The sequence below is a fragment of the Asterias rubens genome, chromosome 14 (genome assembly GCF_902459465.1).
Source record: "Asterias rubens chromosome 14, eAstRub1.3, whole genome shotgun sequence".
In the NCBI taxonomy this organism is placed as follows: Eukaryota; Metazoa; Echinodermata; class Asteroidea; order Forcipulatida; family Asteriidae; genus Asterias; species Asterias rubens.
In genome coordinates this window covers 6,407,697-6,431,245 of record NC_047075.1, presented here as the reverse complement: position 1 = coordinate 6,431,245, position 23,549 = coordinate 6,407,697, and the positions used below count along the sequence as shown (strand labels likewise).

At 38.5% G+C, this 23,549-nt stretch overlaps 1 protein-coding gene across 1 annotated transcript in view; it reads left to right on the top strand.

The window, feature by feature from the left end:
* The window catches only part of LOC117299371 (TBC1 domain family member 2B-like), a 51,884-nt gene that overhangs the window by 18,599 nt on the left and 9,736 nt on the right, over positions 1-23,549 (top strand). Inside the window, exons 13-28 of the mRNA XM_033782909.1 lie at positions 1,339-1,473; positions 2,950-3,049; positions 4,817-5,017; positions 6,505-6,611; positions 9,000-9,085; positions 9,562-9,673; positions 10,745-10,859; positions 11,305-11,391; positions 12,401-12,465; positions 13,073-13,148; positions 13,734-13,829; positions 14,541-14,606; positions 15,986-16,044; positions 16,390-16,533; positions 17,297-17,363; positions 23,277-23,456. Of these exons, the coding sequence (XP_033638800.1) occupies positions 1,339-1,473; positions 2,950-3,049; positions 4,817-5,017; positions 6,505-6,611; positions 9,000-9,085; positions 9,562-9,673; positions 10,745-10,859; positions 11,305-11,391; positions 12,401-12,465; positions 13,073-13,148; positions 13,734-13,829; positions 14,541-14,606; positions 15,986-16,044; positions 16,390-16,533; positions 17,297-17,363; positions 23,277-23,456 (1,696 nt within the window). The remainder of the gene's footprint in view (positions 1-1,338; positions 1,474-2,949; positions 3,050-4,816; positions 5,018-6,504; positions 6,612-8,999; positions 9,086-9,561; positions 9,674-10,744; positions 10,860-11,304; positions 11,392-12,400; positions 12,466-13,072; positions 13,149-13,733; positions 13,830-14,540; positions 14,607-15,985; positions 16,045-16,389; positions 16,534-17,296; positions 17,364-23,276; positions 23,457-23,549) is intronic.

Here is a 23,549-nt window from a genome sequence, read left to right as displayed (position 1 = left end):
TTGTCACCAAATTGCTTCCCTTGTAGGAACAAGAACCAAACAAATAAGGGAAGAAAAAAAAAAACTCCCGAGGGAAATTCTAAAGACCTTGGTGCTCTCCACAAGGCATTTTTTGTACGAAGTCTATGGAAAAATCTTCAGTACCGGGACAATGGAAAGAACATAAGATGTCTCCACAGGGATGTAAAAATGGGAATGTGCACCCTCGTGTATAAGCTTGGGCGATATTGCTTTTGTTAACCCACGATGTATCGTCAAAAAAATATCGCGATAATCGATAATATCGCGATTTATATTTCCTACTTCCAAAAAATATGAAATGGAAGTATACATGTACAGCTGTCGGTGTACTGTCTATCCAGGTGTGAAAACCTGGACCTTTCAGTTACACACACATAAAGTGTCTTTTGAAGTGTCTACTGCGCATGACTGTTCTTACAGGTGTGCATATTTAGCTAGATCCCGCCCATTTCACTCTAGTTAACCAATAAGCATCCATAATGCTCGTGAGGTGACTTCCTCATTCACAAAGAATACTGATGGGTTGTGGTTTGTGTAACATGATCCCAATGTGGTTTTCATTTCACAGCACACACAAAGGGGGAGGTAAATGATACATTGTGTTACTTCTGTAGTGTCTGTGTGAGACCGCCTGGGGGCTCAAGTCTTTGATGTTGTTTTTTTCAAAGAAACCCTGTCATTTCGGGATCAATGGGGTTGGTTCTGGTACTTATAGTTTCTTGATACTTCATCAAGACCGCGATTTACCGATAATTCGGTTAACAAAAAAACAAGACGATATGATAATCGTTGAGAAATGGTATCACGATTTTGGATAATATCGAGATATCGCCCAAGCTTGTGAGTGTTCACAATTTTTTTTTTTTTACATTTTGTATCACTAACTTCTCTTAAAATAATCCCAAAGTCCACATCGATAAGATGTACATGTATTCATTGGAATGTAAGCTACATGTACATGTATTCATTGGAATGTAAGCTACATGTATGGTGTTGGAATGTAAGCTACATGTATGGTGTTGGAATGTAAGCTACATGTATGGTGTTGGAATGTAAGCTACATGTATGGTGTTGGAATGTAAGCTACATGTATGGTGTTGGAATGTAAGCTACATGTATGGTGTTGGAATGTAAGCTACATGTATGGTGTTGGAATGTAAGCTACATGTATGGTGTTGGAATGTAAGCTACATGTATGGTGTTGTTTAACTAATAATCAAATGCCAACTGGGGTTTAGTTTATTTGTATCTGCATCTGTGACAGCCTTACCTGATTGCAGAATAACCCATTATAATCTCATGATGGTTTCTTTTCAGTGACGTGTTTCTGAAGTGCAAGACTGATCAAGAGAAGTTGTTGATATTGAGTAGGAAGGATAAACAACTAATTCAGTTAGAGCAGTTGCTTCAAGATATGAGAGACGATCGAGATAGTTTCAGAGAACAGTTAAGGTACGTATAAAACAATAAATCTTATCTTCTAGTACGCGCTAATCCTCCAATCAGATGCACGAACCGGACAATGTTAAGCGACACACTACTCCCAGTTTTTACTTTACACTCTGCGTATTGAGAGTGTCATTGCATCACGCTTTGCATAATGCCAGTGTGTATTGGTTTCTTTGGTTTTTGTATAAGACATGAGGTTGGTTGACTTATACTAGGCTGGAAGATAAATTTGTTATCACAAGCTCGTCTGGGTCCCCTATCAAACTTCGCCTTTGGCCTCGTTGGATATGGGGCGTTCGGCCTCGTTGGATATGGGATGCGGAAGGTCTGTATTTTCCGTTTTCCACTCGCGCTTGTGTGATAACTTATATTGACCATTTTTAAGCCGCCTGCATGATGAAATTGGTGAAGTCAAATAACCCAATCTTAAGATGCAAGGGTGTAGCTTCCTGACTTTTTACTTTGAGAAAAACTTCTTTTTTTTCAGGTGAGACTTTAAAATCTCTTACTTTTGAACAGTTCACTTTCAAACATTAATCAATTGACAAACAGCAGCATGAGAGTCATATCCCTTGTTTACAAGTCTGCCTGGCATGTACAATGTTCAATGTCACAATAAATGAGGGATACGGTTGTAAAATTTTCAAAAGAAATTGTTCTTAAGCTTGTGAAAAGGTTGTACAATTCTAGACTAACATTAAACACGCATGCATATATAAAGTCAGACTCTTTCCTTCATGATCTATACAACAATATGTAGAGGGGGGGGGAACACAACTTGATTTTCAGGGGTTGGGAGACGTGCTGTGGAGTTTAATATCAACCTCATTCTGGTTAGATTTCAAGCTAAATTAATACAACCTTGTACTACAATGCTCTCGCCACATTTTTCCCAATGTATGTCGTCCACCAATCGTTAAATCAAGAAAATTTGCTTGACTTGATGGCCAGCGAGTGAAAACAAAGTTTTAGACTTGACTTACTCATTTTTTTTTTAATAACCTCATTCCTAAACATACTACATGTACCATGCATACTCAATCCCTTTAAGTTGTAACATTTGGTTAATTTGTTTCAATATACTGGAAGAGTGTGTTTGAATTGGGAAAATTCTTGCAGTTGACCTAGAGAGTGTTTTAAAAAGAAATCCATGGCCAAACTTGGTTATGGGTTCCATTGCAGTGTAAGCAGTTACAGGACTCCATTGAAGCAGCTCAATGGGTACATTATAAAGTACTTAAGGATCCTATAGACCTTTATCACGGTGTGGCCATCTTGATTTTACTCCATTCCAAGGCATTGTAACCAAACTGAGGCTGGTGCCATGGTTGTGCAATGAATGTTGGCGTTCATTAGTGTAATTGGAAACAGGGAACATGACCAAGATGGTGACAGCGTGATAAAGATCTATTGAGAATCCCTTACATGTAAGTAACAAATATAAAATTGACATGCACTTTGTTTATATGTGATTCACAGATCTAAGGAAAGAGAAGTGGATCAGTTAAATGAGCAGTTATCAATGTTTATGGAGATGGTTGCAGCTAAAGATCAAATTGTTATGGCCCTGACTATAAAGGTAAATATTGTTTTGAAATTACATGACACTAATTGCTTATTGAATATTAGTTATTAGTTATTGATTACTTAAGTCTGGTTAATCATTACCTGCTAATAATACGCTCTGCAATCCGCGCGATCAGCGCCACATTGAACGCTCGTGCATTTAACACTTGATCACATCTGCTGTGCGTGAAATGGAATCGCATGTGTAAACAGCGGGAGCTCGTTTGGCCACGCTAGCGCCCTCTGTTGGTGGAATACGGCAGGTTGTTTTGCCAGGTTCCATGCTAAACGCTACCTTTATTAATGGTTTTATATGGATGCATTTTATAGAATGTTTTGTTCTGAAGTAATAACATGATGTATGTATAAAAAGACAGCTGAACATTATGATAGTTAGTTCTCAATTGGATTCTGAAGTTGTCGGACCTTTGTCCGTGATTAAACCAGTTGAACCACAATATTCTGTCCCTGTCTAATACTTCTAAGTTGCGTCTTTCTACACACTGAACTCACAACAATATCAACAATCCAAATAATGGCAAAACAATCCCAGAGTTTGTATGGCTGTGTGTGGGGTATCCGATTGGATTCCTATTGAATTTTACACCAAGCCTTACAGGTTGCTTAAGTCATGACAGGTATTTTTGTGTATGAGCTCTGGTGGCCAACATACATGAACCTATCACTGATGGCAGTAGCAAGTATTGGATAAGCATTGCTAAATAGCTCCAACAGGTTATAATGGTTGTAATAACTTCAAGTTAGACAAAACTTATTTGGCTCTGTCAGCTTATCAAATAATATTCAGATGGTACCTGCAGAAATTGTTTTGGGACAACTATGACCAAATTGAAGAGCAGTTCAACTGCCTTTGTCTCGATCTGTATCAGTCCACTGAAACATTGTACCATAGTGTGTATACATGGTGCATGGTACAGTGCATGTTACACAGTGAATCTTTTAAGCAAGTCTACATAAAAGTCTGTTGTTGGGAAACTCACATACCATACAGAATGTTCGGACATCTTATTACATCAACCATTGACACAAAAGGACACCTACATATAGTTAGACCACTATATGCCCGTGTTAACATGTTATCAGGCATTAATAAATTCCCCAGACAGTTTCGCTACTCCTATTGGTGGAGAGCACGTCATGTGGGGGTGTTTAAAGGTTGACAATGACCAGCTGCAGCTGTTTATAACTGGCTGGCTTCCGCGTGTCAGGCGCACGCGTGCGCCAATATTATCACGGGGAACGCGCAATTCATAGCTATTAGTAACAGCGCGTAATATATTTATAAGCGCACCCGCGTACACACAACCCGCACACTTCAAACAGATTCTTCACAAAGTTTTTGAAAAAAATATTTCAAACCGCCAAGTTTCAATTTTCAAAGTATCTATAATTGTATTTTTTTAACGATTAAAAAAAAAGGGCATTTATGAATGGGAATAAAAGAGTAGTGACTCGTTCTTAAAACGTCCGTTTAAAACCTAGCAGGGTCGTTGCCGTGCGATAAATCACACGGCAACGACTCTGACGGTTTTAAACGGCTGCTTAAGAACTCGTCGCTACCCTTTTATTCCCTTATTTAGGTTGAAAACCATATACAAGTAATCCATGATTTGAAATAGTGAGATTACCCAAAGTGTGATTTTAACATACAGTTGTAGTTGTGTTAACGACTGATCATCTAGCATGACTATGAGGTTGAAGGGGGTGATGTTGCAGATGTAGTAGTTTGACACAGAGTGTTTCTGTTTCCTTTGTCAAGGTGCATGAGCTGGAGCAGAATGAACCAATTAGGTTATCTAGTAGACTACAAAGTACTCCTGCAAACAAATCTGGTAATGAAGTCCGATGCACACAAGGCAACACTCCCAGTAATGAACAACAAAGTAGACATATATCATCCTCATCCACAGTTAACAACAGTACTCCATTCATTGATCCAATAGCATACGATAAACTCAAGGTAAATACTCAGCAACTATGATCATGTATACAGTGTATGTATACTTAATTTTCAATGGTTAGTGATTATAATATAAAATATTTTGTGTGTGTAGCGCTTTATACACCATAAACTAAGGGCATCTCCAAGTTCTTCCAACATTAGTACCCCGGGTCACTGGGTCATTTAAATCATTCCTTAAATCATCTCAGCGTGATGGGGAGGATGCAGCCTGTGCTGCTAAGTATGTGGCGCAATAAGCTAAATCAATCACAAGAACCATCTCTGCCCTCACAGGTACACTGGGTTGAGAGATGCAAATGATAGTTAAGAGTCTTGCTTGGAGTCCCAACTCTTTTCTTAATGCCCAAATAATGGAACACATTCTGGTTTCAGACATGGTTGAGAATAAACTTCATTTTAGACAACTCAAACAGATTGTGTATGCATGTGCTTTGGTTCATACATATACAAGTACCAAAATTTCCTGCACAACCCCAAAACAAAAGATTCGGATTATCTAACTTTCAAAGCAAAATCACTGCATCTCATCTAATGTGACCTGTTAACTTGTGTTAGGTCTTATTAAGGCAATGCGTCTTTGTACATTAACTTGTGTTAGGTCTTATTAAGGCAATGCGTCTTTAAATAACAGAACTGCACCTTATATAACAGAACTGCACCTTATATAACAGTACTGCACCTTATATAACAGTACTGCACCTTATATAACAGTACTGCACCTTATATAACAGTACTGCACCTTATATAACAGTACTGCACCTTATATAACAGTACTGCACCTTATATAACAGTACTGCACCTTATATAACAGTACTGCACCTTATATAACAGTACTGCACCTTATATAACAGTACTGCACCTTATATAACAGTACTGCACCTTATATAACAGTACTGCACCTTATATAACAGTACTGCACCTTATATAACAGTACTGCACCTTATATAACAGTACTGCACCTTATATAACAGTACTGCACCTTATAACAGTACTGCACCTTATATAACAGTACTGCACCTTATATAACAGTACTGCACCTTATATAACAGTACTGCACCTTATAACAGTACTGCACCTTGTATAACAGTACTGCACCTTATATATCAGTACTGCACCTTATATAACAGTACTGCACCTTATATATCAGTACTGCACCTTATATATCAGTACTGCACCTTATATAACAGTACTGCACCTTATATATCAGTACTGCACCTTATATATCAGTACTGCACCTTATACGCCGTTTGGCTTATATGCAGGAAATTACGATAAGTGTTCCAATCTGGGCTCATGATGCAACAAAGTTTATGAAAAGGGATGGTTTGTAAATTTCTCCAAATTCCAATCCAAGACATGCTACATTATATACAAAAAGGACCAACAATCTATCCAAGATAGGTCTCTGTGTTGAAGGGTTTACTGGTCTGAAGTGTCACATTGCTGATCAATAACTCATGGGTCATGATTTTTTTTTTTTAAAGGATGCTTGCGAGGCGTTTGAAACGCAAAATAAATTTCTGAATTCTGAGATTCTGGAGCTGAACCACATCAGGGAAGATGATTTGCAACGAGAGAAGATACTGTTTGAGTAAGTTTTCTCCTTGATTGTCTTGACATTATATTTAGTACACCAGACTTTGCCTTACGACTTCGCATTAGATGACGTGTCACTCCAAACTTGTCTAAACTAGCTTTTAGCTGATGTTTTGTACAGGGATGTGTTTTCTTCACTTTAAACTGGATTTCTGTTTTTTTTTCATAACTAAGTTTAAATTCCTGAAAACATGAAGATAAAACTGTATAGATTGGCCCAGATTACAGAGTAGGGCTTTTAAACCAAAGGTATATGTATGTATGTAAGCAGACTCTGCACTTGCGAGCTTTCACTTTGCACTTGCATTGTACAATTATCTATCAAATGGCAATGACCTTTATGTACTTGCTGCTTTGTATAACTCAACTAGCCTTACATTGTATATCACTGTGATTCAGCACAACCTAAATACACTGGACACTAATGGTAATTGTCAAAGACCAGTCTTCTCACTTAGTGTGTCTCAACATATGCATAAAATAACAAACCTGTGAAAATTTGAGCTCAATCGGTCGTCGAAGTTGCGAGATATTAATGAAAGAACAAACACCCTTGTCACAGGTAGTTGTGTGCTTTCAGATGCTTGATTTTGAGACCTCAAATTCTAAATCTGAGGTCTTGAAATCAAGTTTTTAAAAAATTACTTCTTTCTCTGAAACTACTTTACTTCAGAGGGAGCCGTTTCTCACAATGTTTTATACTACCAACCTCTCCCCTTTACTTGTTACCAAGAAAGGTTTTATGCTACTAAGTATTTTGAGTAATTACCAATAGTGTCCATACTGCCTTTAAAGGCACTGGACACTGTTGATAATTACTCAAAATAATTTTAAGCATAAAAACTTACTAGATAACAAGCGATGGAGAGCTGTTGATAGTACAAAATATTGTGAGAAGTGACCCCCCCTGAAGTATCATACTTTTCGAGACTAAAGTATTTGAATTTGATTTGGAGACCTTAGATTAGATTTTGAGGTCCCGAAATTAAGCATCTGAAGGCATACAAGTCCGTGTGACAAGGGTGTTTTTTCTCCCATTGTTGTCTCGCCACTTCGTCGACTAATTAAGTTAAATATTTTATGCATATGTTGAGACACACAAAGTGATAAGACTGGTCTTTGAAAATTACCAATGGTGTCCAGTGTCTTTAAGCATCTTTCAATGGTGTCCAGTGTCTTTAAGCATCTTCCAATGGTGTCCAGTGTCTTTAAGCATCTTCCAATGGTGTCCAGTGTCTTTAAGCATCTTCCAATGGTGTCCAGTGTCTTTAAGCATCTTCCAATCGTGTCCAGTGTCTTTAAGCATCTTCCAATGGTGTCCAGTGTCTTTAAGCATCTTCCAATGGTGTCCAGTGTCTTTAAGCATCTTCCAATGGTGTCCAGTGTCTTTAAGCATCTACCAATGGTGTCCAGTGTCTTTAAGCATCTACCAATGGTGTCCAGTGTCTTTAAGCATCTTCCTATGGTGTCCAGTGTCTTTAAGCATCTTCCAATGGTGTCCAGTGTCTTTAAGCATCTTCCAATGGTGCCCAGTGTCTTTAAGCATCTTCTAATGGTGTCCAGTGTCTTTAAGCATCTTCCAATGGTGTCCAGTGTCTTTAAGCATCTACCAATGGTGTCCAGTGTCTTTAAGCATCTTCCAATGGTGTCCAGTGTCTTTAAGCATCTACCAATGGTGTCCAGTGTCTTTAAGCATCTTCCAATTGTGTCCAGTGTCTTTAAGCATCTTCCAATGGTGTCCAGTGTCTTTAAGCATCTACCAATGGTGGCCAGTGTCTTTAAGCATCTTCCAATGGTGTCCAGTGTCTTTAAGCATCTACCAATGGTGTCCAGTGTCTTTAAGTGTCTTCCAATGGTGTCCAGTGTCTTTAAGCATCTTCCAATGGTGTCCAGTGTCTTTAAGCATCTTCCAATGGTGTCCAGTGTCTTTAAGCATCTTCCAATGGTGTCCAGTGTCTTTAAGCATCTTCCAATGGTGTCCAGTGTCTTTAAGCATATTCCAATGATGTCCAGTGTCTTTAAGCATCTTCCAATGGGGTCCAGTGTCTTTAAGCATCTTCCAATGTGTCCAGTGTCTTTAAGCATCTTCCAATGGTGTCCAGTGTCTTTAAGCATCTTCCAATGGTGTCCAGTGTCTTTAAGCATCTACCAATGGTGTCCAGTGTCTTTAAGCATCTACCAATGGTGTCCAGTGTCTTTAAGCATCTTCCAATGGTGTCCAGTGTCTTTAAGCATCTTCTCACGCCTGTGTCCTTAAACACCATGTGTGCTGACAAGTGGAAAGCAAAGAATTTCAACAACTTTTTAAATGTTGTTTAATTCAGACAACTAGTCAGGAATAATTTTTGAAATTTAGTTTTAACATATCCTTATTTTTTTTCAGGCAGTATTGTGAGATGGAGGCAGAGTTTTATAAGATTCAGAGTAAATACCTTCTGTTACTTGATGAGATGAAGACACCCAAACGAGGTAAGAAAACAACCAGCTATTACATTTTAATATTAAAATTACTCTTTTTAGACATACTGCTCATGTGTTAGCCTTTCGTCAAGGTGTTCATGGCTTGAACTGTTTCGTAGAGTCGCAATCCCAAATAACCACTACGCAGATGGACTTCTGGATCTGAATATATTATACTCGGATAACCGCATCGCATCTTGGACTAGACTAGTTTCGACACAAGACGCATTTAGTTGCTCATTAATACCACTGTACAGTCTTATCTATATTTGGTTTGTTATTTGTACATGTAGGTTCTGGTTCTTCAGTTGCAGAGACAGATGAACTGATATCTAGACTGATTGAAGAAGCTTTTCAGTCTGATACTGACCTTTGTTTGTTATTTGTAGGTTCTGGTTCCTCAGTTGCTGAGACAGATGAACTGATATCTAGACTGATTGAAGAAGCATTAGAGTCTGATACTAACCTTTGTATGTTATTTGTAGGTTCTGGTTCCTCAGTTGCAGAGACAGATGAACTGATATCTAGACTGATTGAAGAAGCATTAGAGTCTGATACTTATGACAAGGAGCAGCCTTTGAATGAAACAATAAGCAAGTAAGATTCAGTTTATCTTGTCTGATAAGAATGGGCTACTTTGGGACGCTAGGTGGCAGCAGACTTACCAGTTAAATTTCTATTGTTTGTGTAGTTCTGAGCATGCGCACATGACCAAGAACAATGGATTTTACCTGGTAAGTCTGCTGCCACCAAGCATCTCAAAAGTCTCCCATTAATTACTTATATCACACTTTGCCAGTCGACTTACTTCTTCAAGGTGTACAACTTGTTTTCTCCAGTTTTCAATAAACGGAGGTAGGATCAAACAAAAAATGTTGACTTCCCCTACCATCGTGTTACTGAGTCTAACATATTGACTCTCAGAAAACCTGTCCATGTCCAACGCATACAGTGGGCTGCATAATGATCATTGAATATGTACAAGGGTACATCATTGTGCTCCATGGACAGCAGCAATGGCAGTGCATGAGCTATTGCTCTTGTTATAATCCTATGGATTCAACCAACCTGTGAACTTATTTTTAAAGGATAAGTCCCTGACAACGAAACATGTTTTTACTGGGTTTGAAAGAACTAAAAGGCACTTTGGACACTATTGGTTATTACTCAAAATAATTGTTGGCATAAAAACTTACTTTGTAACGAGCAACATAAGTAATGGCGAGCTGTTGATAGTATAAAGCATTGTGAGAAACAACCTGAAGTTGCACGTTTTTGAGAAAGAGGTAATTTCCCTCCCAAATTTTAAAAGACTTTATGCCTAAAGACTTTTTTAGGCATCTGAAAGCTTACTGCGTTAGGGTGTTTTCTCGTTCATTTATTCTCTTGCAACTTCGATGACCAATTGAGTTTGTTATTTTATGAATATGTTGGGATACACCAATAGATAATACTAGTCCTTGACATTTACCAAAGGTGTCCAGTGCCTTTAAGCATTCAGTTTTTATTATGCTAAATTAGTGGAGGGCAAATCTTAAAATAGCATCTTCTCTCTTGAGGAGTCTTTTTCTAAATATTGCTTTGAAAAGAGGATTGGAAGACAATGTGCAAACGCTTATATTCCATGTATTGATTTAAAAATGGATGTGTTGATTTTGTTGTTTAAAGTGGGAAATATGATCGCTTTGGATTTATGGAAGACGTTGAGGAGAGTGGTGATGGAGAGAAGGATACGTTAACATCTAAGGCAGCTTTGGCTAAGAGACGATCAGAACAAATTCAGGTAAATACGTCTTTATAATACGAATAATAACGCGCCTTTTCCCCAAAGGATACAAAGTGCCAAGTTTCTTTACGCCAAGGTGAGTGGGACAACCAGCCACGACCAGGAACACTGCGGCAAACCCCTTTATTCTTTCTATAAGTGCACTGGGTTCTTTTCTGCGTTACACAACCTTGGGACCAACTGTTTTACATGTACGTCCCATCTGAAGGACGAAGCAGTGGTTAAGTGTCTTGCTTTAAGGACACAAGTGTCACGGCTGGGGATTCGAACCCACACTCTGCTGATCAGGAACACAAGAGCTTGAATTAGATGCTCTTTACTGCTTGGCCACGACACTTCCACATCGTTAACATTTGCCTGTTGTTTGATTGTGTTATTTGGAGCACTGTACTTGTCTGATAGCAGAGGGGAATATCACGTAATGTTTCTTTTCACTTCTCAGTCACAGAGATCTGACCATGGGATTTCACTGTCAGTCAAATGGGAGAACTATATGGTCCAACACGGAGATAGGGAACTCACAAGAACAGTAAGTACATAGTATTGACCCCTTGCATGCATGTCACATACAGCGACTGTGCCACCCTCACCTTTTTGGTGGTCAATTTCTGTGTAAATGGCCATGTCGCCTAAAATGCGCACTTCACTAAAAAACTCACAGTGTCATTGACCACCAAAATGGCGCGTCCAAGATTATTCTTATGATGACGTCAGGTGAATTGGGTCCATATCAATTCATAATACTAGCTAATCCCAGATTATCACAAACAATACACATGGTATAATTGATAATTAAGTTGCATCAGGGATAAAGAGTATTAAATGATTTTACCCTTACTAAGATGTGTTTTAAACGATGTAGACTCGGTACTCTCCCAAGTGGAAAAAAAACCTACAAGCATTTTTATGTCGGATTCAATCTCATGACATTTGCCATTTTATTGCTATTTCTGCTCATGTTTTTATCCTGGATTTGAATGTTTTTTAAAATTATTATTACTGTACAGCGCTTTGAAACAGTGTTAAAACCCGTTATAAATACAATTAAAATAAGTTAAGTGAAGTACAAGCAGATGTCTTAACACGTTATTGCGAGTAGCCTGTTTTTGATAATGCAGTAGTACAGTTTCTATAAGGCACACGTGCCATAATGTAGTATTACGTTGTATGGCGATGGTGTGTCTCAAAATAGCAGTACAGAACGCACTTATAGTCATTGTTGAATTGAAACAAGTCGAACCAAAACAAATGGCTGTAATGTCACAATTAAATATTGTATGCTTTGTTTGTTTTAAAGGTTGTATCCTCCAATCAAAATGACAAAAATCTACTTGGACATTGTTGGATGTTATGTAAAGCAAATACTGAATGTTTTTTATTCGTGCAACAGTAAGAATGTTTTCATTTATTGAAAGATGGAGTATTCCGTTTATCTAGGCTCCGCCTCGTTACAAAATAAATTCCATCTTTCAACTCATGAAAATATTTTGCCATTGCACTCATAAACATTGATTAGTCGTATATTATTTGATTTACAGTTGGAGCTGAAATCTCTTGTGAGGCAAGGTATACCACATGAATCAAGACATCGGATATGGAAAGAGTAAGTAGACAGGTAGCTCAACTAAATTGCATACAGTTATTGGGATGTTAACAAAAATAACTTGCAGTCCTGAAATTCTTACATGTATAGGCTGTGCAGTTACTAGTGTTTACAAGATTTTGGATTTGGTAAAAGAAAGCCAATTTTCTCAATCAATTATTTATTCCCATTCACACATACAGAATGATAGAATCAACACAAAGTTTTAAATATTGTTTCATAAACCCTGTTTCCCAAAGGGTTTGTTTGCCTGCAACTCACGCAACTCACACAAATTGTACAAAGGCATACTTTGCAATCGTTCTCATTTCCAAACATATTAAACTAGTAATGTAGTATGTATTGATTGCTTTATGCAGTACAAGTTTCTCTGCACATGCAAATGACAATCAGAACAAAACCTGTATTGCCAACCGATCTTAACACAGCTCTAGCTACATCTTTATCGACTATTCAGGGATGGGTTAATACCATCATGTCACCACCTTTTACAAGAGGGATTTTTAATCAGTTTGAGATGTTTATGATGACCTGATATTAATAAGAATGAAACGGCATCTATGTTTAATACTTGATCATTGTTATATCTCAATGTACTTGCCACTAGGATGGTTGAATGGAGGGTGAAAAGAGACAAGGAACTGACTGGACCTGGCTACTATGAGAAGTTAATCAAGTCAGAGGTAAGCCATTGACTGGACCAGTTAACCGGTTTTTATACGGACATTTAAAGTATCAACACAGTTAAAAACAGTGTCAGTCATCACAGTTAAAAAAACACAAACCCCCAGGTGTGGGACATACATGTACAAAGCAAAATGAATCACCAAAATGTACAGGATTGCAAATAATGTGTTACATCTTGTTGGGGATTAAGATAAGAGGATTACATCAACAAAAGGGATGTCAATCAGCCACCCAAGAAAGCATCTGGAGCTAACATTAGACAAGGCTGGTCCGAATTTGTTTTGTTATTTTCTTATGTTTTTTTTCTTCTTCAGATTGGCTTCCTTTTTACTGATTTGCTATACTGATGACCTCGTTGAACCATTCAGGCAATCTGGAAATGACCTATGACCTCGTTTAACCATTCAGGCAATCTGGAACTGACCTCATTCTTATTTTGCTTTTGGTTAAATGGTGACATGTCCCAAACCAGCAACATATTCAATTAATAAACTTATTTCACTTTGCCTACAGTTTGATGCTGAATTTGTACTTCTACTGTGCTAACAACAATTAATATTACTTATTTTTTTTGTTTACAGAAATTTAAGATGAATCCCGCAACCAAGCAGATTGAGTTAGATCTGTTGCGAACGCTGCCGACCAACAAGAACTTTGACAACATTGAATCTAAAGGGGTAACTTTAATTTCATATTGTGATTTTTGTATTTATTTTTTACACATTCAATTGATGTTTTACATTTTTGACAAATACTTCTTTTTATGTGTGCTAACCTTGATCTTTTACAATTCTGATTTGTTACCAATTGTCCGAGAGTACTGCTACATAAGTAACTGTCTATTCATTAACCATTTTTAATTGTGTAATCTTCAGCGGTACATGTAGATTACATGTACATGTACATGTATGTGTGTATTATGCCATTATTGCAATAGAGCATATAAACAGTTATCTTCCAGTACATGTACGCGCTAATCCTCCAATCAAATGCTCCAATCGGAGTGTGATTTAAAAAGCTATAACCGTCTCCCAGTTTTTATAATGCTCTCTGCGTATTGTGCATAGGTCAGTGCAAAAAGTACATTCTAAACTTTGCGCGTGCACGCTGTTTGTCATCGAATAATGCTTTGAAATTTTAAACTTTGAGGTTGACTTAATGAAACTGGAAGATAATTTGCTATCACACGCGCACTTGTGGGAGGCGGAAAAATATAATGCGTCTGCGTCCCACATACTGTTCAGCCTTCGGCCTTGTCGGATATGGGACGCAGAAACGCTATAATTCCACTTGCGCTTGTTTGATAACTTATGTTTTTTATAAAAAAGTTCGATGTATGATATATTTGCTAGACAGAATTGGCATGTTAGTGTTTTGTTTATATGCAGATACCTAGATTGAGACGAGTCTTAAAGGCATACAGTGTGCATAATCCTGCTATTGGCTACTGTCAGGTAGGATTACCGTATTCTTCTTGTTTTGTTTTACACAACACTGTAAAAAACCTCTCCAGCATGCATATACTTTCTACAGCATTTTTGATATACATGTACCGTACAGTTAAAATCCAGGCCTCCACTCTTTGCAACAAAAGGGCTTGAATACATACGCATCTAATTAGTGCATGAAGTTTTGCTTGACTTCTAATGTTTGCTGACCAAGTTGTGAGAGGGAAGTTCATGCCTGCCTTGGATGGACTGCATTGATTAGAGTATTTAACCTACACACAGTGTATTCATGAATACATGTATCTGAGTTTGATTGGTTTTTGGTTTGATGTCATGAGTTGCCTGCAGTTCCAAGTTGCAAACGTACATGTAGATGAAGTTGTGTATGGCTGGGAAGGTATGTCATAAAATGCACCAGAATTGTTTGGGGTTAGGTACAAGCACTCTGCCACGGTATAATGGAATCTTGGACTTGGTCCACTGCTGAGTACATGGTCAACATTGTAGGTCTGAAATTGGGCATTACAACAAAAAATTGATATTGAATGTCAGTAGTTTTTGTCTCTTATTATGTACAGGGAAACAAAGTGTAGTACTGTGAGTTCACTCCTGTTTATGGTACAAAAAATGTCTCTCATACAAACAAAAATCATGTGCCAGTATTATACGAAAACAAGTTTATCAGTCATTAGTTTTCCACCTCAACAAAGTTATGCATGTATTCAAGTCTTCCAGTTCACTTATTTGGTTAAATTCAATGAAACAAAACTTAAGGGCTTGAAATGCACACTACCCAAATGCCTGATGAGGCTTGTGTTTTTAGTGTCTGGCCAATATTTATACTCCGTACTAGACAAGTTTGGTGGTTTATGTTTTTCAATTGAAAAAACTCCGCTCATCAGCTAATCAGACTTGGCTTTCTGTTCCCAGAACTAGAAGGAAGGCCGGGGATAGCTCATTCGTCGAGGCTGACCCGCGTCTATGGAACGAGCTTCCCGCCGGTCTGCGAGGGGCGATCTCATTCCTGTATTCAAAAGCCTCCTGAATACATTCCTGTTCCACAACCAATCCTAATTAGTTTTTGTTTTGTTTTGTCCTTCGTCTCCTGTAAAGCGCTATGTTCTTAGTATAGCACTATATAAATGCTCCATATTGCTATTATTCTTATTATTAATTGTGTTTGATTTGTTCTTTTAATTTTGTTGAGTGTTAAAGTATTACTCATCCAAAAGACAATAAGATAATTGTTCCACAATTGCTTGATAAAATAACAGTCAAGTTGTTGAGCTACAAGGCAAGTGCACGGCCATGGTCTTGTGTTTTTTAAGGCCTAAAAAAGGTTTGACTTGTCATTGTAGTAAAGTGTTTATTTCCTTGTTGTACAGGGGTTGAATCGTCTGGCAGGAATTGGATTGCTGTATCTAGATGAGGAAAATGCATTCTGGTAGGCTAGTTGTTGTCAAACAAAACGACTGCTTTCTTTTCTTGATAATTCTAGTTTGTTTTCAGAGATTAGTTTTGTGGATTTGTGAAGTGAAATCTAGAAGGAATTTCAAGGGTTCATTGTAATTTGCTTGTATTATTATCATGCAGTGTTTGATGCAATAATGTATTCACTCATCAGTCAATTATTCTTCAAACTCTCTCTGGTGCATCCAAATGAATCAATCAAAATAACACCACAGCAACTAAACATCTCATTTTATAATATGGATGAAGAGAAGCAATTAATGGTGACATGAACTTGAGCAAATGTAATCAATATTGACTTGAATGTTTGTTACTGCAGGTGTCTAGTGGCTATTATTGAGTGTATAATGCCAGCTGATTACTACAGTAAGACATTGATTGGATCTCAGACTGATCAGAGAGTCTTCAAGGACCTACTCGCAGAGAAACTTCCCAGACTCAATGTACATCTTGACACTTATGGGTATGTACAACCATATTACAAATAATGTTTCTGTTCAGTAGAGTGTGGGTTTGAATCCCAGTCGTGACACTTGTGTCCTTGAGCATGACACCCTTCTCTCCACCCAGGGGTAAACGGGTACCTGTGAGGGCAGATTTGGTTCTTGTGATTGATTAGCTTAGTGCGCTTCATATTTGGTGGCACAGGCTGTATACTCCCCAGGGAGCTGAGATGGTTTAAAGAATAAGACATGTATAAGGCCCAGTGACCGAGGATGATAATGTTGAAGCGCCATGAGTGCACTACGTGACGGACCTGAGCACTATTTAAGAAGCCACTATTATTGAAAACAAGTCCTACATTTGTAATTAGAGTGGTGTGATATGTTGCTGGGATTGATAAAGAGATATTTGGTTTATCATAGTAGCTGACAATAAGATCAGTTGCCTAGGTCCCGATTTACAGACGTACATGTATATAACTTCAGAGCTTTTCAGCTCATTTCCTATATTTCTTAAGTCAATAGAGTTATAGGCATTTTGTTTTATTTCAATCAGTGTCACAGTAAGCATCATTTCAACATCCAGCAAATTAACTATCGTTTTGATGTGACTGATGTACACCACTGTGACCAAGCCCTGGAGAGTGGTTTTAACCAAGGCTCTATAGCGCACATGTCTGAAGCGCAGCACCACTGAGCACCCAGTGACTGGAGGACAGTTCCCTTACATTTAATCAACAGAATGCTGTATTAATGAAATGGTTTTGTTTGTTTATTATGTAGGATTGATCTATCTCTTGTTACGTTCAACTGGTTCATTACAATATTCTGTGATAACATCCCTGCAGAGGTAAGAAGCTCTTGATAACCTCTGACCTGTGAATATTATACAAATACTGACTGCTTCGAGGGCTATGGTTAAAACTAAGGCAAATTTGGTTCAATCCTGTCAGCCAGTCATAGTGTTTTGTTTGGTATGCAGAAACTCCTTTGTCTTGTGATAAATATGACATGGTTTATAGATGAATAGCGCTTTGCGCGGCACCCCGCTAGATGATGAAAATTCTTTACACAAATATTACGAAATGTAATGTGGGTGAGGGTGTTATACATTGTACGCCTGTCTTAATATTTATGCATGACGTCATAATTCTAACCCAAAATGAGGCTATGGCGCACGTCCGCCACTACTTGCAGTGGATGCGCCCACAGCCTCGTTTTGGGTTAGATTGACAACGTACCTTATGCATACATATTAAGAGAGACGTATTCGAAGGGACGGAGGTGATAATAACTTTGTATAATTGGATTGGGAATTGTATTTAAAATGATTGAGGATTGTAAGCTCTAAAGATTCATAACATTCATAAGATTTTGATACTTTTATTATTTTGGTTGTTTTTCTTTGATTCTTTCTTTGTTTTTTTTCTCCTTTTCTTTGTGTCTAAAGAAAAAATTATATCAGTGTTTTGCCATTTGTTTCTCTTTATCCATGCCCTTGAAACTAATTTTATGTATACTTATCTCGACTTGTTTGTTTGTTAATGTTTTAGTGTATAGTTTTGGTAATTCCCCATAAGGGGGGGGGGATGTGTTTGTCTCTTCAGTTTGTTCTTTTAGATTTGTAAGATTAGCGTAACAAAAATGGTAGTGTTACCGCGGTGTAGGTGTGACAAGATAGTTGTTCAATTGTGTGTTACCTTGTCGGTATTGAAATATGAAGTACAACAAAGGATATGAGGTCATGTCAATAGTTATATCCTGGATGAAGACAAAGTAAACGCGTTGTCCGCATAAATGGATTATTTTGTCCCGACTTTTGAGCATAGTTTTAATTCAAGGGGCTATGGCATTGTATTAACTTTATTATCTCAACTGCACTGAGTATTTCCCCGCTTAGCCAAATGTAATGGTACGTAATTACCTAGTCGTCTATACACTACACAGTATTTTCTTGTGACGGAGCGCAACGGGTATACTTCACGTGCACCCAAGTGTCTTCACATTGGCGACCAATCAGGAGTTCTTTGTTGAAGAGCCAATCAGACCAAAACATTTTTCTAACCTGATGAATTTGGCATCAGTGGTTTTTTTGGTTCCCTTCTCAACAAAATCATAGGTACCTCCATGAACAAATCCATAGTCACCGTCAATAAACGCGCCGAGTTACTAGACCAAAGGCTCGTAAGAGACTGGTATAATATCGTCCTCAACAATAATCATTGGTACTAAATAGCAAAGGAGAATTCCGACTAAAAAGGCTTGAATAGTCACAGCCAATATCCGCAGAGTTTATCCGACTGAAAGGGAATAAAGTAAAAACCTTATAAAAAAATCGCACTGGTTGGCGGTCCGCAGGTTCAATCGTGTTGAACAGAGGGTAGCAAAAAAGTTTAACAGTATTATCTGCAAAATTTTATTGAAAATAAACACATTGAATGATTGGTTGAATTATTTGTTGCTTTATTTCCAATAACGATTTGATTTTAGAATCTTGGGCCCTTTACTTGTTCATCGCGATTTATGGAGCGCTACATTAAGTTGTTACAGTACTAAATAAAGCGAGTTTTCGGAACATGCTGTGTGCCACAAATATATCTATATCTACTGTTTGTTTACCACAACTTTGTTGGGGTGGGGTGGGGGGGAGGGGTAAGAGCGTCGGCCTCTTTTTAGCTTATTATCATTTGAATTTGTGATGTAAACTTTCTGGTCATTAGGCTGCACGTTACGGGAGCACTAAACGTGAACGTCAAAAAAGTGTACTGTTTATTGTCACTTTGGGCTTATTGCATGCTTGCGAAATTTTAACGACACAATTTCTTGTTCACGTTGCTTGCTGAACGTGCAGCTAACCTCCCTAATATAATACACCCGCCAGGGCGCACGGCCCATTCGTTGTACGTGTACAAATTCCCTGATAAAACATGTTGAGTCCAGACCAAAACACTGCTCCAACAAATTTTGTAAATGGACTTATAATGTCGTTTTGCTTCAGAACTTTGATCAATTTTATCATCCTTATCTGTGGAACCCTAGCCAGTCATATCGTACAAACTAAATACAAACGGTAAATTGGTTCTACTCCTTAATTTTCTCTCACTTTTTTCACTTTCAGAAAGCTTTTTGCAAAGTTATTTTTAGGGTTTTATACGCAGGCCTGTTGTTACGTTCAGTTTGGTCAATTTTGTATTAGGCCTACAGACAAATTCCTAAGAATGTACCCGATGCAGCTGCATGAGGGCTCTTTTGTTAACATCTCAGTATAACAACCCAACGGGGCCAATTCCTAACAAACGGATTTGGCAAAATGTACATTCTGAGTCCTGACCAACACACTGCTCTAAACAAATTTTGTGAATGGACTTGTGTTGCTTCACAACTTTGACCAAATGCAAAGTTCTTTTTTACAGCTTCAAACCAGCCGTTGACGTACACGTTTCACAAACTTCCGTGATTGGGTAAACTTTAAAACCGCAACACTACCTCCATGAACAGACTATTCTAAAACGGTTTTCATGTGCTCATTTGAGTTTAACTGGCAAAACTTGCATGAAAAGAATCAGTAATGATGAAATCTGGCAATGAATTTTAGACGAATTATCTGGAAACTTTGAGAGCAACAAAATGTCTTTGAGACACGATGTTGAAAATGGCATCTACTGTCCACGCAATGTGCCTCGACTTGTACATGAACATCGCGTTGGTCATTGCAGGCGCACATGTTTATTGCCTGCCGGAAGTAGGTTTCCGATTACTTTCCCACGGGTTTGTAAACAAAAGTAACATGGTCTATACACTCTCTTCTTAGCAATGTCTGTGTGTATACACGTTCAGTGTGTGGTGGTGACATGGACTGTACCACTGGTATACAGCTGGCTGTACCATTTAGGGGGCCATGCAAGCATTATAGGTCATCTGAGTCACACTCTGAAATGTGGAGGTCAGCACGGACGATGAGTTGTACTTCATTCAATGCAAATTCGACTCTTCGACTTGCGCGGCAATGAATGAACCAATCCGGAGAACCATGCTTACATGTAGTACAACACGAAAGTAACCCGACCAAAAAGGGCGGATCGAATGGCGGGTGGGCGGGCAAGGGGCAATGAGTGAACCAATCCGGAGAACCATCTGCGAAACACTGTCCAATGAGTCGCCTGTCAGAATGATTTCTAGGAAGTCTGGTAACAACATCGACCAGTGGTTGACACACGGTCGCCGCCCAAACTTCCTCCAATCAGATGACTTGTATAAAGTGGGAGTTTGGGTCAGGGTTTTGTAGACTTGCAACCCGACGTCTGAAAAGACACAAACATGTTGAATTCCACACACACAACCGTGTTGATTTCCATAAGGATGCCATGCCACAGGACCTTCTAATTTCAATCCAAGATGGCGCAGGTTACGCTTTTAATAGTATAGATGTGACCTATGTTTACGTTCAAACTGCCCTCTGTTGACAAAACACTGTACACATCATGTTTCGCCCGGCAAAAAGACGCAAAGTCATGGTAAGCTACGTGTACTTTCTAGCTGGCTGTCAAGACACAAAGGCTTTACCCGGCGGTATGCGCGCAAATCATGTTTTGGTTTTTGAGTGACGTCAGAGATCACATCGTCTATAGTTATTGAAATATTTTTGGTATTATTTGTTTAGTTTATCTGCACATCCACCAATTAGCACCAATAACGGGATGAATATGGATTGAGAATAAATGCTCAGTTTGAGATTTGGGAGGAAAATCCGGATGGAAAAAATCCACGCAATCAGGCATTTGACAGGTAGGGCCTGAAACCTAATCCACATGCAAGGCTCGGGTGGGATTCAAACTGAGGTCCACAGAGAGGTGAAAGGCTGAGACAACCTGATTCTCCAAATCATAGAAATGTAGAGTATTAGAATCGAGTTCTGGCTAATCAATCCAATCCTACCAGTGGAAGGGTCATGGCCTAGCAGTTTAGAGCACCGAACTCAAACTCTGATGTTTCTGATTAGCAGAGTGCGGGTTCATGTCCCAGTCATGAAACGTGTATCTTGTGCAAGACACTAAACCATTGCCTCGTCCTTTGGATGGGATGTACAACTTGACCCTGTGTGTTGTGTAATACACGTAAAAGAACCCAGTGCACTTTTCAAAAAGAGAAGGGGTTTGCCTCGGTGTTCCTGGCCGTGGCTGCTGTAAACCCATACATGTATAAGGTACTCCATAATTGGTTTTCAGAATTTATAACTTCACTAACCTACATGTAGTAACTTTCTCTTTAATTGTACATGTATATACTTAGTAGTGCCTTGAGTACATGTACCTTGTTGGTAGATATGTGCGCTATATCTTTGATATCATTTGATGTCATTTCCCTCATAGTCCAAGGTGCTTGACTTGTGTTGCTTGACCTTCTCATTTACATTCATCACCAGTGATAGGAGCGACTATTGTTTTTTTCTAAGCTGCAAGAGCCACACATTTACCCATTTGATACATTGCCTGCACACTTTCAATTAGTTTGATATGGTTTAAGCGTGGAGGAAGGAAGAGAAGGAGCTCGAACGACCCGCAAAACCGCAGAGTAACAAAAGAATACCCTGACAATGCCCCTGTCTGACCAGTGGAAAAAGATAGGAGACTTCCAGCTGGACGACGGATTAACGAGTGGGATTAGATCTCTTTGTACAGAACCTGTGGTACCGCCGCTCTGCACCGTTGCTTTCGTGTAAAGTTGAATCATTGGAGACCAGAATTGTGAATATACACGTTTTCATTTGTGGCGTTTCACGGAAACATTATGGCATAGTTTTACATTTTTTGTGACTCTCTGGTCACTAGTGGTGGTTCAAAATTGTTGTATTAGCACACGAGGGTGGTTGGTATTCAAATGTGTCTTGCGATTTGGTGGGCGAAAGTGTACACAATTTTGATCAGGTCTCAAAAAAGTTGTTTCTTCTGTTTTACAATGTATATCCATACGACACCATAGTTGAGTGAAGAACCAAGTGCGCACGCGCAAACTCACACACGCCAGGTCACCCATTGTTTGTATAAGGTAATGTATGTGGGTGATTACGAGGTGTCATTAAACGACCGCGGTACCACAGGTTTGACTTTTGAAGTCACTTCGTTCGAGCTCCTTCTCTTCCTTCCTCCATGGTTTAAGTAACACTACCCACAATAACAGTTAATAAAAAAAAATTGAACAAAAACCAACATTATGTCATTCATCATCATGTCAGTTTTAAGGCTGTTGTCCAGTTTGTTCTGGGTTGGCCTGCTTTCTCCCTGTGGCTCTCCTCAACTTGGCCTTGTCCATGGTGTCCCTTGTATCGACTCTAAGCAGTTGCATATCATTCAACATGGAGTGCTGTCACATGTCATTCTTGCAAATAATTAATATAATAAAAACCAGAATTAAGATTCTTTATCGCCGATGCAAACTTAACATCGTTTGGGTACCCTCTGCCAAAACATAGGATTCAAACTGCCTCTAGCTATCGGGCAATCTCGGTGGTCTAGTTGGTAAAAAACACTGCTCTAGAATTGCAAGGGGTCGTGGGTGCGAATCCCACTCAAGTAATACTTGTATATGCCTGTGATAATTGTTCACGGGACTCTGAGTATACAGTGCTAACACACATCGGTGAATGGGTAAAAAATAATAATAATTAATATTCTTGATCCCGGATGCAAACTATGCAAATTATCCCAAATTATGCAAATTATCCCGGATGGCATCTGTTATAAATAATTTATTTGTTGTATTTCAGACAATGGTGCGGATTTGGGATACGTTCTTGTATGAAGGAAATAAAGTACTGTTCCGATTTGCTTTGGCTTTCTTCAAGATGAGTGAATCACAATTATTGAAGCTTAATGATTACATACAGATCTTTAACTTCTTGAGGAAGATGCCTTCTAGAATGAAGGATGTACAACGCCTATCACAGGTCAGTCATCTTGGGTCTTGGCTTTAATTACAGCTTAAGTGATAGTGAAGTTTAGATATGGTTATTGTGAAATGAAAGCTCCCTACTTTTAAA